Source organism: Lissotriton vulgaris, chromosome 1_1 (genome assembly GCF_964263255.1).
Source record: "Lissotriton vulgaris chromosome 1_1, aLisVul1.2, whole genome shotgun sequence".
In the NCBI taxonomy this organism is placed as follows: Eukaryota; Metazoa; Chordata; class Amphibia; order Caudata; family Salamandridae; genus Lissotriton; species Lissotriton vulgaris.
This window is the reverse complement of record NC_141685.1, coordinates 1,491,185,453-1,491,198,731: the sequence shown is the minus strand read 5'-3', so window position 1 is coordinate 1,491,198,731 and position 13,279 is coordinate 1,491,185,453. Positions and strand designations below refer to the sequence as shown.

Below are 13,279 nucleotides of genomic sequence, written 5' to 3'. Positions count from 1 at the left end.
AACTTCTTGAGACACTGAAGGCAACTGAAAGCTTGAGCACCAGCTTGTCTCTTACTCTGCGGGCAGTCTCTAACTATCCATGGATGTCTCAATCCTGGTCAGCCTCAGGTCAAGGGTCCCACCTCTGGAGCTTTTCTCCTAAAATACCATAAATCTTTCTAAAAAACAGTCTGTTCTCACATCTCTTGGCTTTCGAGCTCTTTGGTTTGGCAAGTGATGTTATTTTGCACGATAAAAAAATGCATAGGCAAGAAAGATCAAATGTTTCAAGCAATAGCCACCACCTAATGTAACGTCGGCCCTGTATCGTATTTGTGTTATTCTAGGAGCAGCAACATATACACAGTGCATAATTTGTGCAGGTGGCTTCACTTATTAAAGGGACTAAAACCTTTTTTTCAACATCAGACTTTGAACCAGAGCAAGAGAGACAAAGGCAGTGAAACGAGGAGGAGAAAGATGGCAAACGGTGACAAAGGGAGAGATGTCAGGGATGAAACAATCTGCAAGAGTGTTATGGAGAGACCGAAAGAAAGAGGCAAGGGGTGGAATCAAGACTAGGCAGCCCTTACACCAAACCGACAGTGCTGGAATCGGGCTTCTAAAATACCCTTGAGCGCCTGCTCTTGTTTTCAAATTCAGCAATGCACATTACGTGCCAGTTCCACAGAAGTATAAGGCTTATGAAATGCAAACATCACAAGGTAAAACCAGTGACAGGCGCAAGGAAACACGCCCGCCGCTGGTGCTGGGCGAGACTGCAGAGGAGCCGGAGGTTGTGAAATGCCACAGCTTCCAGCCACAATCGCTGCACCTCAGCCTCTGGGCGTCAAGGAGCCGTGGCTGAAACTTCGGGCGCCTCTTACTCGTGCACAGACAACGAAACGAGCAAAAGGCGAGGAATGAGGAAGAGGAGGGCTAATGAGGGGCCGCACGGTGCGTGCTGAGACTTGAAAGCGCAGGCAGGGTAAACCAGGAAGCGATGCGAGGGGCAGCGGGGCGCGCGCACTCCGGAGAGCCCCAGGGCTGCACAGCAGCGGCACGCGGAGAGCGGTTGGGAGATTTGTAAGACACACCTGAGGCGGGCAGGGCAGGGGAAGCACGTGCCTGTAGGAAGGGGATGCGTGGAGGGAGAAGGACCGCTGCATGGGAGATAAGACATGCACGGGGGAGCGCGCGTGACAGGAGATGTCAAAATAAAGAATGGGGTTAAAGAGAGGTCTGGCTAGTAGCGGTAGGTCGAGTCCGTCAAGCGACTGCAGTCAGGAAGTGTCTTCTGGCAAAGGATATGCTGCGATGGGGCTAACTCAATTGTATCTATATAGACCTCACGACCCCTGACGAGGCGCTGGGAAAAGGTGCGGGAAGGAGACGCGTGCCGCGGGGATGTTATGAGAGATATATGGAGTTAGAGGGGTAAGTAATTATGATGTGGTGAATTAGAGGGTATGGAAAAGCGGTAAGCGCAACAGAGGCACGGGATGGTATGGGGTGGTAGTAGTAGGTAATTTGCGCAGGAGGTGGGACACGAAATGAGCGGACAGGTTGGGCATTCCCTGCTGCCTGGGCACACTGCGACCCTCTGCCAGCCCCCCGAGCCCGGGCTCTCACCAGACGGTGCCGTAGGCGCCGGAGCCCACGGTCAGCAGGTCCCGGTAGCGCTCCCGCACCTCCCACATGGTCTTGTTGATTTCCTGCCGGTAGAAGCCAATCTTGGGAGTCGACATGGTTGGTGGCCGAGCCGAGTCGGGCGGAAGGCTGTCACCAAGAGGCAAGCGCTACTTCTGCGGGGAGCGAGCTCAGCCCTGTGGCAGCTGGGCGTGCGAAGCGCAGGGGCATGCCGCGGGGAGCTCCCCTGTCGCACAGCCGCCCTTCCGTCACCTGCCCCGGCACCAGGTCCTGCTGCTGAGGAGAAACAGAAACGGCTTTTTTCCTGAAAGAAAAGTGATCCTCGTTTCACATGGTCACGTGACCAACCAATGCTGTAATCCCTCCTCTCTTTTTTTCGCTTCTGTATATTTTCTTTTTTCAACCACTCGGGGCAGTTGCTGCAGCGGCGGGCCTCCAGGAAACGCAGTCTGAACAGTGTGTGCTTCCTTCCCCTGGCTACCTGGAGTGATTCTTCTTGGTAACGACCCCTCTCCTTGTTTTAAACTTTTCACAGTATCGGGAAGCTAACAGTTTAGGCCTCAGTTCTCCAACCCTTTTCTTCATAAGAGCTACTTATAATCATTGAAAATCACCCCGAGCTATTAATATTAGTGTTATGTATGGCTCTGATGGAGAGCCTCTGTAGTTCATATTACTTTCAGGAAGTCATAACTGCTTGCATGACGTCACAGAAGTTGATAACTAAACTGGTTATGGACTGTTGTGATTCCATAAAAGCCTTCCAGGTGAGGCTGACGGGGCTCTCTGCAGGGCCGTTTCTAGGTGTTTTGCCGCCCTAGGCAAGAATTGAAAAATGCCGCCCCCCCCTCCCTTTTTCTACCATCACTCTCTCCCCCGTCATCCAGGCTAGAAGAATAAATGCATTAGATATAAAAGAAATTGTATTAACTTTGCAAACATGTGTACACATTTTTATAGGTAAGGGGTCCTCTGCTCTTAGGTTCTGCACTGTGCACACAATTTTATGATGCATACATCTAGATCATGAAAGAAATATACAATATTATATGGTATATTCTCAGGCCGGGCCTTGTATATTCTGATAATTTAAACCACATGTCACAAGTACACTTAGAAAGAAAACGGGTAGCTTGAACTCTCCATGTTGTGTTCTGAGCAGTTTACAGTGATGTGTTTTAGGGTGACACCATGCAAAGTGTAAACGTCGACATTATCAAAATATTAAACAGGAAGTCATGCAAGAAATAGAAAAGCTTGCTGTACATTTCCAAAAACATTTTTTTCTTTAAAACTTTACTAAGCTCCCGCATTAAATTGGTTAAATTAAATGGGTGGGGAGTCAGCATGGTATTACCGTTGTGTTTATTGCATCCAATAAGTCATGGTAGATCGTGTGCAACAGCTCTGCATTTTCTAAGGCACGATTTGAATGAAAGGTGGATGTATGTTTTTCTATTGGACAGTAAAACCCGGTGCAGACGGAGAAACCCGTACCAGCGCGGAGTACAGCACACTCTCTTCGTGTTTGTGCTTCCAGACCAGCCCCGCCCGCGCCACCACCATCCAAACCGTCCTCACTCAGAGTCTCGGCACAGGGCGTCACGGTCACCTCACCCCTCACAGTGCTGCCTGCCTGCCTGGCCTGCTACCCAACCACCAGCTCCTGCTCAGCTCAGTGACAGTGTGTGTTTTTGCGCCACCACTCTCCAGCCGACCGTGAGGACGGGCTCGGCCTGGAGATAATAGATAATAATGATTGTATTGATGAATGATTCACCTGACCTCACCCGTCACCCGGGGGCCGCCCGCCTCCGCCTCATTTACAACATTAGGCCTGCCTGACTCGGACAGTGATGAACATTATCATTATTACACATAATAAATTAACACATGATGATTCATTCATTTCATGCAAATGCATCCGATTCCGATCCGAAATATTTATATTTATATTTATTTTCGCAGCCAGGCCCAGCGGCCTTCTGACTGACTCACCGGCGGTGCGTGCACTGTCTCTGATTGACTGGCTGCTCAAGTCACTCACGACCTGCTGCGACACGACCACCACACGGCCAGGCCTCAGGCCTGACCACGGCCATGCTGTTTTGGCTCGTGGTGCTGCTGTGCTGGGGAGAGCGGGCCGGCAGGAGACAGAGTCGGGACCGGAGACTCTGTGTGGCACTGGCAGGTCAGGTGGCAGCTGCAGACCAGTAATTAATTATTAAAATTATTATGGACAAAGGCCGGGGGAGAAGCGCGCCAGGCCAGCCGACACACACAGTAGCCGACACACAAAGTCCGTCTCGTCCCCCGCGCGCGCCAAGAGAGAAGGTGGCAGTTGGCACTGGTGTGCCATGCGCCGCGCGTCACCGTCACTGGCCTGCCCTGCCCTCCCTGGCCGAAGCATGGCTCGTGGATTGGGCAAGGATGTTCCCCAGGACCATCATTGGCAGCGCTCAAGATTGACGGCTTGGGGACCCACTGAGGTCCCGCAGACCCGCACACCGCTCTTCTACCCCCCACACGCCATAATAATTCTAGGGTGTGCGCCGCTCGGCTAACTAACCTGAACACAACACAACAACAACAAGCATCAGCAAATGCAAACATCAGCAGGCCTGGTGTGGTGGTCAGAGGTGCGCTTCGGCTTCGCCTCACTTGCACAGTCAGTGCATGTGCACAGTGCACTGAATTGAGTCCAGACCACATGATTACAAAAAATGCCGCCCTCAACATTTTGTCGCCCTAGGCGGCCGCCTAGTCCTGCCTAATGGCAGAAACGGCCCTGGCTCTCTGAGGGCCTGTCAGCACAGCTCTGCTTGTCAGCTTTGACTTTTTGAAAGCAGAAAGCACAGCTGCAGGAGAGGGGAGAAAGTCAGGGAAGGTAGCGTTTTTTTTGCTTAAGGAAACTGTGGTGTTGCGCTCTAGTCTACGAGCGTGAACGCGATGAAGCGTCACGCTGTAGACAGAGCGAGGCACGCGCGCTTGCGCAGAGAAGCTTAAGGGGAAGGCGCGAAAGAGTGAACGGCAGTTAGCGACCGGAGCAGTAGCTGGTTAGACGCTCGGCGCTCTATGTTTAATCGAATGTACTTGCAGTTGAATAAATAAGCCTGTACAATATTGGAGTCTCTGAGCACTGTGTGGGGGACGAATATACATCATTACAGTGGCGACGAGGACGGGATCACCCCACTGTCCACACACAGCCTGGCTGGGAACCGAAATCCTGAACTACAGAGGACCATCCCAAGCCAAGAGAACAGAGCACGTGCATCAGGCCAACATCTGAGCATAGAGCGTGGCAGCAGCGCCCCACCGGCACCAGAACCTGAGGATTACCTCTTCCCCCACAACTCGGCAGAGGCACCAGTCGCAGACCACCAAACAGGTCAGTGCCGCCCCGGAGGCGAGGGGGTCCCTTAGCCAGTACACTGGCAACGAAAGGAGAAGCCCAGAATCCAAAGGAGGGCGAGCGGTCCCCCAACCTCCCTCGGGGAACAGTGGATAACACCCCAGGCAGCCCCAGAAGCCAAGGGGACGCCGCAAGTGGAGCGGAAGCCCCCAGTACACCTAACAGCCCCAGGGCCCAAGCGGAAGCGCCCAAGAACGAACCCAAGATGGCCAACCAATCCTCTGCCTTGATGGCTCCCATCCCCTTCCTACCTAGGCCAGGCGAACCACAAATGAAGTGGGAGGACTGGAGGGAGTACTTCAGGAATTACATAGAAGCGCTAGAGGATGAAAATGGAGAACCATACACCCCAGCTCGGAAAAAGAGGTTGTTGCTCCACAACCTGGGCCCGGAAGGGGTGAGAGTGTTTGCCAACATAGTGCCCAAGGAACGCGACGCGACAGAAGACGACGTCTTCAAGAACGCGCTGGAAGACCTAGATAACCACTTCCGACCAGCAGTGTGTGTATCCATAGACCGTTACAATTTCCAGCAAAGAAAGCAGGAAGCGGGGGAGTCAATAGATGACTACGTAGCAGCATTACGGCGTCTGGCCATCACATGCAAGTATGGAACACTGCAAGATGAATACATAAAAGACCAGATAGTCATGCACACTACCAATAAATCAGTCCAAGACAAACTGTGGGCACAAAGCGAGACATCGCTCAAGGACGTCATAGCCATGGTGAAGAAGGCGGAGATGTCAAAGCGCTGCGCAGATGCAGCCAAACGAGAAAGCACACAGAAGCAGATGGTCAATAAGATCGACGAGGCCTCAACCTCACACAAGCAAAAAGGGTCGTACGGAGACCAGAAGCAGGAACAAAGATGGACAGGGAAGCCAACGGGACGATCTTCCACAGACAGCAAGTTTTCATGCTACAGGTGCGGGAGCACGGCCCACTCAGCACAGGACAAACGTTGCCCGGCGTTTCGCGCCAGATGCGCGTTCCGCGGCCTGGTCGGCCATTTTGAGAAAGTATGCCGCAAGAAGGGGAAGAGGTCCACAGTGAAGTGCGTTGAGTCAGCACCGTCAGAAGTCGGTACAGAGGAGGATCTGGAAGACGGCGACATGGTCCTGTGTGTTGACGGTCAAGTGCTTGAAGTAACAGGAAAACGCACGGACAAGCCACGCACGGACATGTTCATTGGTGGAGTGAAGGTGCATGTTGCCGTTGACTCCGGATCTCCCTGGACGATAGTGCAGCGGTCTATATGGGAAGGAGACTTTGTACCCGTAGTAGGACCGAATCTACGTCCACCAGATATTCGTCCCATCTCCTACACCGAAAACACCATTCCTATACTGGGTTTCCGTCCTTTGAAGTTCGAATTTAGAGGCAGATCGGCAACCTGCAAGTTGTATGTGGCAGAAAGAGACCCTCTGTACTAGGCTGGAGAGATGCTGGAGATTTAGGAATCAAACTGGATCCTGGCGGCAAGGAGCAAATCCTTCTAACAGAAGAACTTCAGACAACAAACAGTGAGGAGTGGAAACAAACCTATCCCAAGGTCTTCGACGGAACAGTAGGGAAATTGGACAAGTTCGTCCACAAAATATTGCTCAAAGAAGGGGCGAAACCTGTGTCCCACAAAGTCAGGAACATTCCCATATCCACAAGGGAGGCCGTGCAACAAGAACTCCAGAGACTGGAAAGGCAGGGCATTATCGAGCCCATAGACAGTTCAGAGTGGTTGGCCCCCTTAGTTGTGGCCAAGAAGCCCAATGGCAAGGTCCGTTTATGTGTAGACCTCCGCGAACTCAACAAGTGTCTCATTGTGGAAAAGTTCCCTCTGCCTAGGATTGAGGAAATGTTAGCGAGAAGCAAAGGAGTCACCTGCTTCTCCACTGTCGATCTCACGTCGGCATATCACCAAATTGACCTGCATCCCACAAGCAGAAAATACACCTCCTTCATCACACCCTTTGGGTGCTATCAGTTCCGCCGCATGCCATTCGGGCTGGCATCTGCAGCCGCGGTCTTCCAAAAGTTGATGCATCGCCTATTCAAGGATATACCAGGAGTCCAGTATTTCCAGGACGACATCCTGATAATGGGATCCAACCAGGAAGACCACGACGGTAAACTGACTAAGGTTCTCACCGTCCTGCAAGACAAGGGCCTCACGGCGGAGTGGAGCAAATGCAAAATAGGGATGCCATCGGTCACGTACCTAGGACACGAGATCGGGAGTCACGGCATATCCCCTAAAGGAGAGAACGTGAGAGCCATCAAAGAAGCCAGAGCCCCGAAAACCAAAGAAGAAGTACGGTCGTTCATCGGAATGGCCGAGTACTATAGTAAATTTGAGAGACACTTTGCGACTAAAACACACAGAATGCGCCTGCTCATCAGAGACAAGTCAAAATTCGAGTGGGACACGGAAGCACAAAGTGAATTTGAAACCGTGAAGAAAGACATCAGCGAGGCAGTACCCTTGCAAGGCTATGACCCCTCAGGCAGCACCATCCTAACCACGGATGCCAGTGACAAAGGCCTAGGAGCTGTACTAGCGCAAGAAAGGACGGATGGCTCAGTTGAGACTGTCAGTTTTGCTTCACGAGCCTTGTCTCCCACGGAACAAAGGTATAGCGTCATTGAGAAAGAAATGCTGGCGGTCACGTGGGCAATGAGCAAATTTAGGCAATTCATCTGGGGCACCAGGTTCAAACTCCAAACCGACCACAAGCCATTGGTCAAGGTCCTAACATCATCGGGCCATGAAACCGCTACCCCACGCATCGCTAAAATGACTCTCAAATTACTGGACTATACTTATGACGTCGAATACTTGCCGGGAACACAGAACAGGGTGGCGGACTACCTCAGTAGAGCCTCTGCCATGGAAGACGCCCCAGCAGCCGCACCGGACATGGATGAGATGGTGGCGGACATGGTCGACAATGAGACGACGATAAGCAGGCAAGAATGGGCAGCAGCATATGAGCAAGACCTAGAGAAGTCGGAAGTCAAGCAACACCTCACGTCAGGGTGGCCGGACAAACAGAAGCTGAAAGCGGAGATAAGGAGGTTCTATGAAATTCGTGAAGAACTATCGCTGAGCGACTCTGGAGTCTTCCTGTACAGAGGTGAGAGAGTCATACCACCGGAATCTCTTATACCGGCATTATTGAAACAACTGCATGAGGGACATCTGGGCATTGTAAAGACCAAAGCCCGGGTGAAACAAATGTACTGGTGGCCAGGCATGGACAACCACATAGAAAGGCAGGTGAGAGAATGTGAGCAGTGCCAAGGAGCAGACAAAATACTACGACCCCTCAGACCGGCGCTAGGGAAATTTGAGACTCCCCAGAACCCGTGGGAGGACATAGCAGTTGACATCCTGGGACCGGTGCTCGACAACCGAGGAATAAACAAATACTTGTGTGTGGTCATTGACAAGTACTCCAAATGGCCGGAGGTAGACATGCAAGAATCCATGGATACCGAAACTGTATTAAAGTTCTTAACATCCTTGTTCTTGAGAGAAGGAATACCGAAAACTATACTTAGTGACAACGGACCCCAGTTCGTCTCAGACAAGTGGTCTAGATTCATGAAAAGGAACGGAATCAAATCGAAACATACTGCAATCTACCACCCAGCGTGTAACGGCCAAGTGGAGCGGTTTAACCGCGTACTAATGGGTTCGATACAAGCGGCCATCATGCAAGGGAAGGACTGGGAAGCAGAAGTGCAGAATATGTTATGGGCGTACAGGATCACCCCAACAGTAGTCGGGTATAGCCCATTCCAAATCCTGAGAGGCCGATTCCCGTTCACCCGGGACAACGTGGTGTGGAGAGAAAAGACAGTAACCAGTAAATGGTCCCCTGCTGTAGTGCAGCACAACCTGGAAAAAGCTCAAAGGGTGTATGCAGCACATTACGACAGGCGGCACAACACCAAAGAAGTCTCGCTGGAAGAGGGTGAATGGGTCAGAGTCAAACTTCCCACCCTGCAAAAGAAAGGAGAGAGCAAGTTTAGCCAACCCTTACAAGTCAAGGAAGTGCGAGGCAGAGCTGCCTTACTCAGCGATGGCAAGGTGTGGTCTCAAGACCGCATGGCGAGAGTCAACAAGATCGTAAGGTGGCCCAAACATGAGGAAGAGGAGATACGTATCGGGGGAGAAGAAGAGACACCCATATACGATGAAGTCAAGAGAGTAACGTCAGAGGAGAAAGGCGAAGAGGGAGAAGGAGAAGTACAGACAGCAGAGATAGCGGGAAGCCACTCCATCCCAGCTACAGAAGGAGTGAGGGGAGATCAGAGAGACATTGAGGGTGTTCCTTGCGGAAGCAACGGTGAGGAGAGTAACCTGGTAAGGCGTACCCGAATGGGCAGAGCTGTCACCCTGCCTTCAAAATACAAAGACTATGACATGAGTGGACATTAGAGAAGGACATTAGTAATGCTTAATTCTGAGAGTCAAAGGGGGGAGATATGTGGTGTTGCGCTCTAGTCTACGAGCGTGAACGCGATGACGCGTCACGCTGTAGACAGAGCGAGGCACGCGCGCTTGCGCAGAGAAGCTTAAGGGGAAGGCGCGAAAGAGTGAACGGCAGTTAGCGACCGGAGCAGTAGCTGGTTAGACGCTCGGCGCTCTATGTTTAATCGAATGTACTTGCAGTTGAATAAATAAGCCTGTACAATATTGGAGTCTCTGAGCACTGTGTGGGGGACGAATATACATCATTACAGAAACCATGTAAGATTTTAATTTTTCGCATTTGTGTCAGGAAGATGGGTGCATATTCTGTATAGCTCGCCCATCATCCTCTGCCCCTGCCCAGGTTGAAGGCAGGGGCAGATGATTTGCAGGGCCATACATAACACACATTGGTGCAGGGCCGGACTGGCCGTAGCGGGCACCCGGCGTTTCCCCAGTGGGCTGGAAGGGTGTGGGCCGAAGTTGTTGCTGGGGCAGGTTTTGCATCGGCCCCTTGTAACAAAAGCGCAGCAGCAGTGTTCCAGCCCTGGCAATTACATCTGACCACCCCCCACCCCAGGGGCCTGTCGGACGTAATTACCAGGGCTGGTTTTTGATCCCAGTCCTGCCCTGCATAGGTGTGATAGAGTGAATTATGAGGATGCTTTTCACCGGGGTTACGAGTTACATCATAGACTACTCAACCTTCACACTAGTTGTCTATTTTACATCACTCAGAACCCCTGGGGGAAAAACATCCTAGTAATTCACTGTTACTCATCTATAATCTATATGTTATATATATTGGAATGCCTTTATATGCAGTGGTTCCCAAACTTTTTCAACCTGCGGCTCCCTTGACCTATTGGTCGTTGGCCGCTGCTCCCCATTGTCTTCCATTTTTTTGGGCGTGTGGGGGGATGCAAGCTCAGCCTCGGAATTATTTCAATTTTTCTCCCTGAAAATAATTGGGATGAAGCCAATGAAGGTATTATAATCATAGATGTGGGACTCACTCCTGGAACCAAATGGAGGGGGAGATGGGCGAGGGACAAAAGAAATAATTCTCATTGGCACCTTTCGCAAGATCTCTAGGTGTAAGAGTGCACCTATTGTGTGTTTATTAATTTGTGGCGGCAATGCACAATGGATATATGTAGAATGAAGTGATAGTCCGTGAAGATTTCTATGGTTAACAAAGGTAACCTATTCCAAACAACCACCTCTCATCCTGACTTGATCACTTACATCCATCACATCAAATGTATGCTACTCAACTGTAGATCAGCTGTGAAACATGCAGCAGATATTTCAGAACTCATAATTTCGCAAGACTTGTACTTACAGATTCTCACTGAAACCTGTCTCAATGATACCTCCTCCCCTGTTCTCAACATCTTAATCCCCCCTGACTATGCTATTATCAGACGCAATCGACTTGTTCAAACTGGGGGGAGGAGGGCATTGCATGCATTCACAGCTCCAACCTCACCGTAAAGCAACTGCTATGTTCTGAGCTATACTCCTGTGAACAGTTGGTCCCAAAATCTGGAAGAAGGGCAAGAAGGTTTGTGTGTTGCACTCGATTTATTATCCACCGGGTAACAATCTGGTCTTCAGAGAGAAAATCATGGAGGTCATTAGCTCGAGCTCAGACTAACTCTGCCACACCTTTGTCTGAGTCTTTAACTTACATTGGAATGATCAAATGCTCCTTTAGTCTGTTCCTTTAAGGCTTCCCTCTCTGACCTTAACTTATAACAGCTCTGTAAGGGTCCTACCCACAATAACTAGGTGACATCCTACCCTGTGACTGGTTGGATCTTCATCTAATTCCATTCCACATCCTGGAAAAGGTCTTGTGTAGGCAGGGCCAACCCCTTAAACCGAAACAACTGACACACAATATGAGAGACCTCAACATCAATTTGCTAACCTCAATCACCAAAAATAGCCTTCAGCCACCCCCAACATGACCAACCTTGACGAGCTCTCTGATCACTACATTAACACTGTGTCTAACATTCTTGATACTATTGCACCGAAGCAACTCAAAAGGATTCCAGTCAAATAATCGTAAACCTTGGTTTAATGGCACCCTAAATGATGAGCAGCGCAATCTTAGACTCTCAGAGAGGCTCTGGAGAAACACACCCTCCACCGCAAGTCTCACTCAACTAAGGAAAGTGAGAAGTACTTATAACAAACAAATCCGCATGGCTAAAACTGACCACTTCAGGGCTCAGCTGGATGGAGCCAAAAATAGACCCAAGAAGCTCTTTGAAATCGTTAAGCAACAAGCTAACCATTCTTCCAACCTGATCTCTACTTCTGTGTCCTTGCTCCCTAGTGAGGACAATTTCACAGCTCACTTCTCTGGAAATCAAGAAAAATCGAGTTGGAGCTACTACCTATCACCCCAACTCAGAGGCCTCCGAACCTCTCCGCATTGTCAGCTGAGCTGGCCGTATCCTCTCCAATATCCTCGCCTTTTGGCTGTTCTCTCAAAAATAACACATCTTGGAATTCCTTTCTCCTCCCAGATGTCACAGAGCTTCTACACAACATGGCGTCCCTTAAACCCTCCAACCATTTCAGTGATTCTTTGCAGGCTAAGTTTTTTAAAGAGCTCAATTCAGCCATCCTCCCTCTTTGGTCCAGGATCATTCATGAATCCCTCTTACAGGGAAAGATACCGGATTGCCTCAAGGTGGGGCAATATACTCCCATTCCTAAGAAGCCCAGCACGGATCTTTCGGATCCTAACAACTTCCGACCTATCACCAGCATCATGACACTAGCTAATTTCCTCAAATAATGCGTAATGCGTCCACTCGCAGCTATGCAACCACATAGAGAAATATCCACTCTTTGACCCCTGTCAGATCAGGCTTCAGAACTGGGCACAGTACTGAAACGTCACTAACTCAACATTGTAGATGAGGCCTTGAAATCCCTTGACCAAAATGTCCCTTGACTCCTGATCCTGTCTTCAGCCTTTGATACCATCAAACATGCAAACCTGAATACACTAACTGAGTGATGTAAGCTTTAACTTCTGCATTGAGCATAGTGTTTTCTTGACACCATACAGGAATGCTCCCTCGAGTCTTCCGTAGTAACTCATATTCCACGTTAGGTTTAGGGTCGACCAATATGACTTGTGCAAATAGCTGGTACACTTTTATATATCGTTTCCAAATCTTGGAGTATTGTGTGACAACTTTACATTGTATTTTTAACAATTTGCACATGTTAATGTACATAACCACTACCAATGAAATATGGCTGATATAGTTTCATGTATCTTTCTTTTACAGACCCCTGAGGAAGGGTCTCTGTTAGGACCCGAAATGCATTGGGTTATGTGAAATGGTCTGTTTAAGCAGCTCGTTCATGTCATAAGAAATGAACCTTCACCATGAAGTAATGGATGACTTAATAAATTAATCTAATGATTTATTCAGAGAAGTGAATGAAGTTTCTGTTTAATTGGAAGAAATACGTATAGAAACAATCCGTTTCTAATTGATCTGCACTCTTCCTAGGGTTCGGTACACTGGACCCACACAACTTAAAAAGGAATATTGCTACCCTCAAGTTGACTTATACAGGACAGAATAGTAGTGTGGCGTGAGCGTCATGACAGGAGACCCCAGTACCATACCTTACCCTGCTTGTTGCCGTATTACATGGCAATTGCATTGTTTTTTAGAACCTGAGTCATCCTCCCTTTGAAGGTTGATCGTAAGGCCATCA

At 49.7% G+C, this 13,279-nt stretch overlaps 1 protein-coding gene across 1 annotated transcript in view; it reads right to left on the bottom strand.

Annotated features, from left to right (window-relative positions):
* Window positions 1-2,117, bottom strand: part of MAPK12 (mitogen-activated protein kinase 12) — a 431,974-nt gene extending 429,857 nt beyond the window's left edge. Inside the window, exon 1 of the mRNA XM_086967390.1 lies at window positions 1,612-2,117. Within this exon, the coding sequence (XP_086823516.1) occupies window positions 1,612-1,727 (116 nt within the window). The 5' untranslated portion in view covers window positions 1,728-2,117. The remainder of the gene's footprint in view (window positions 1-1,611) is intronic.
* Window positions 2,118-13,279: the final 11,162 nt, after the last annotated feature.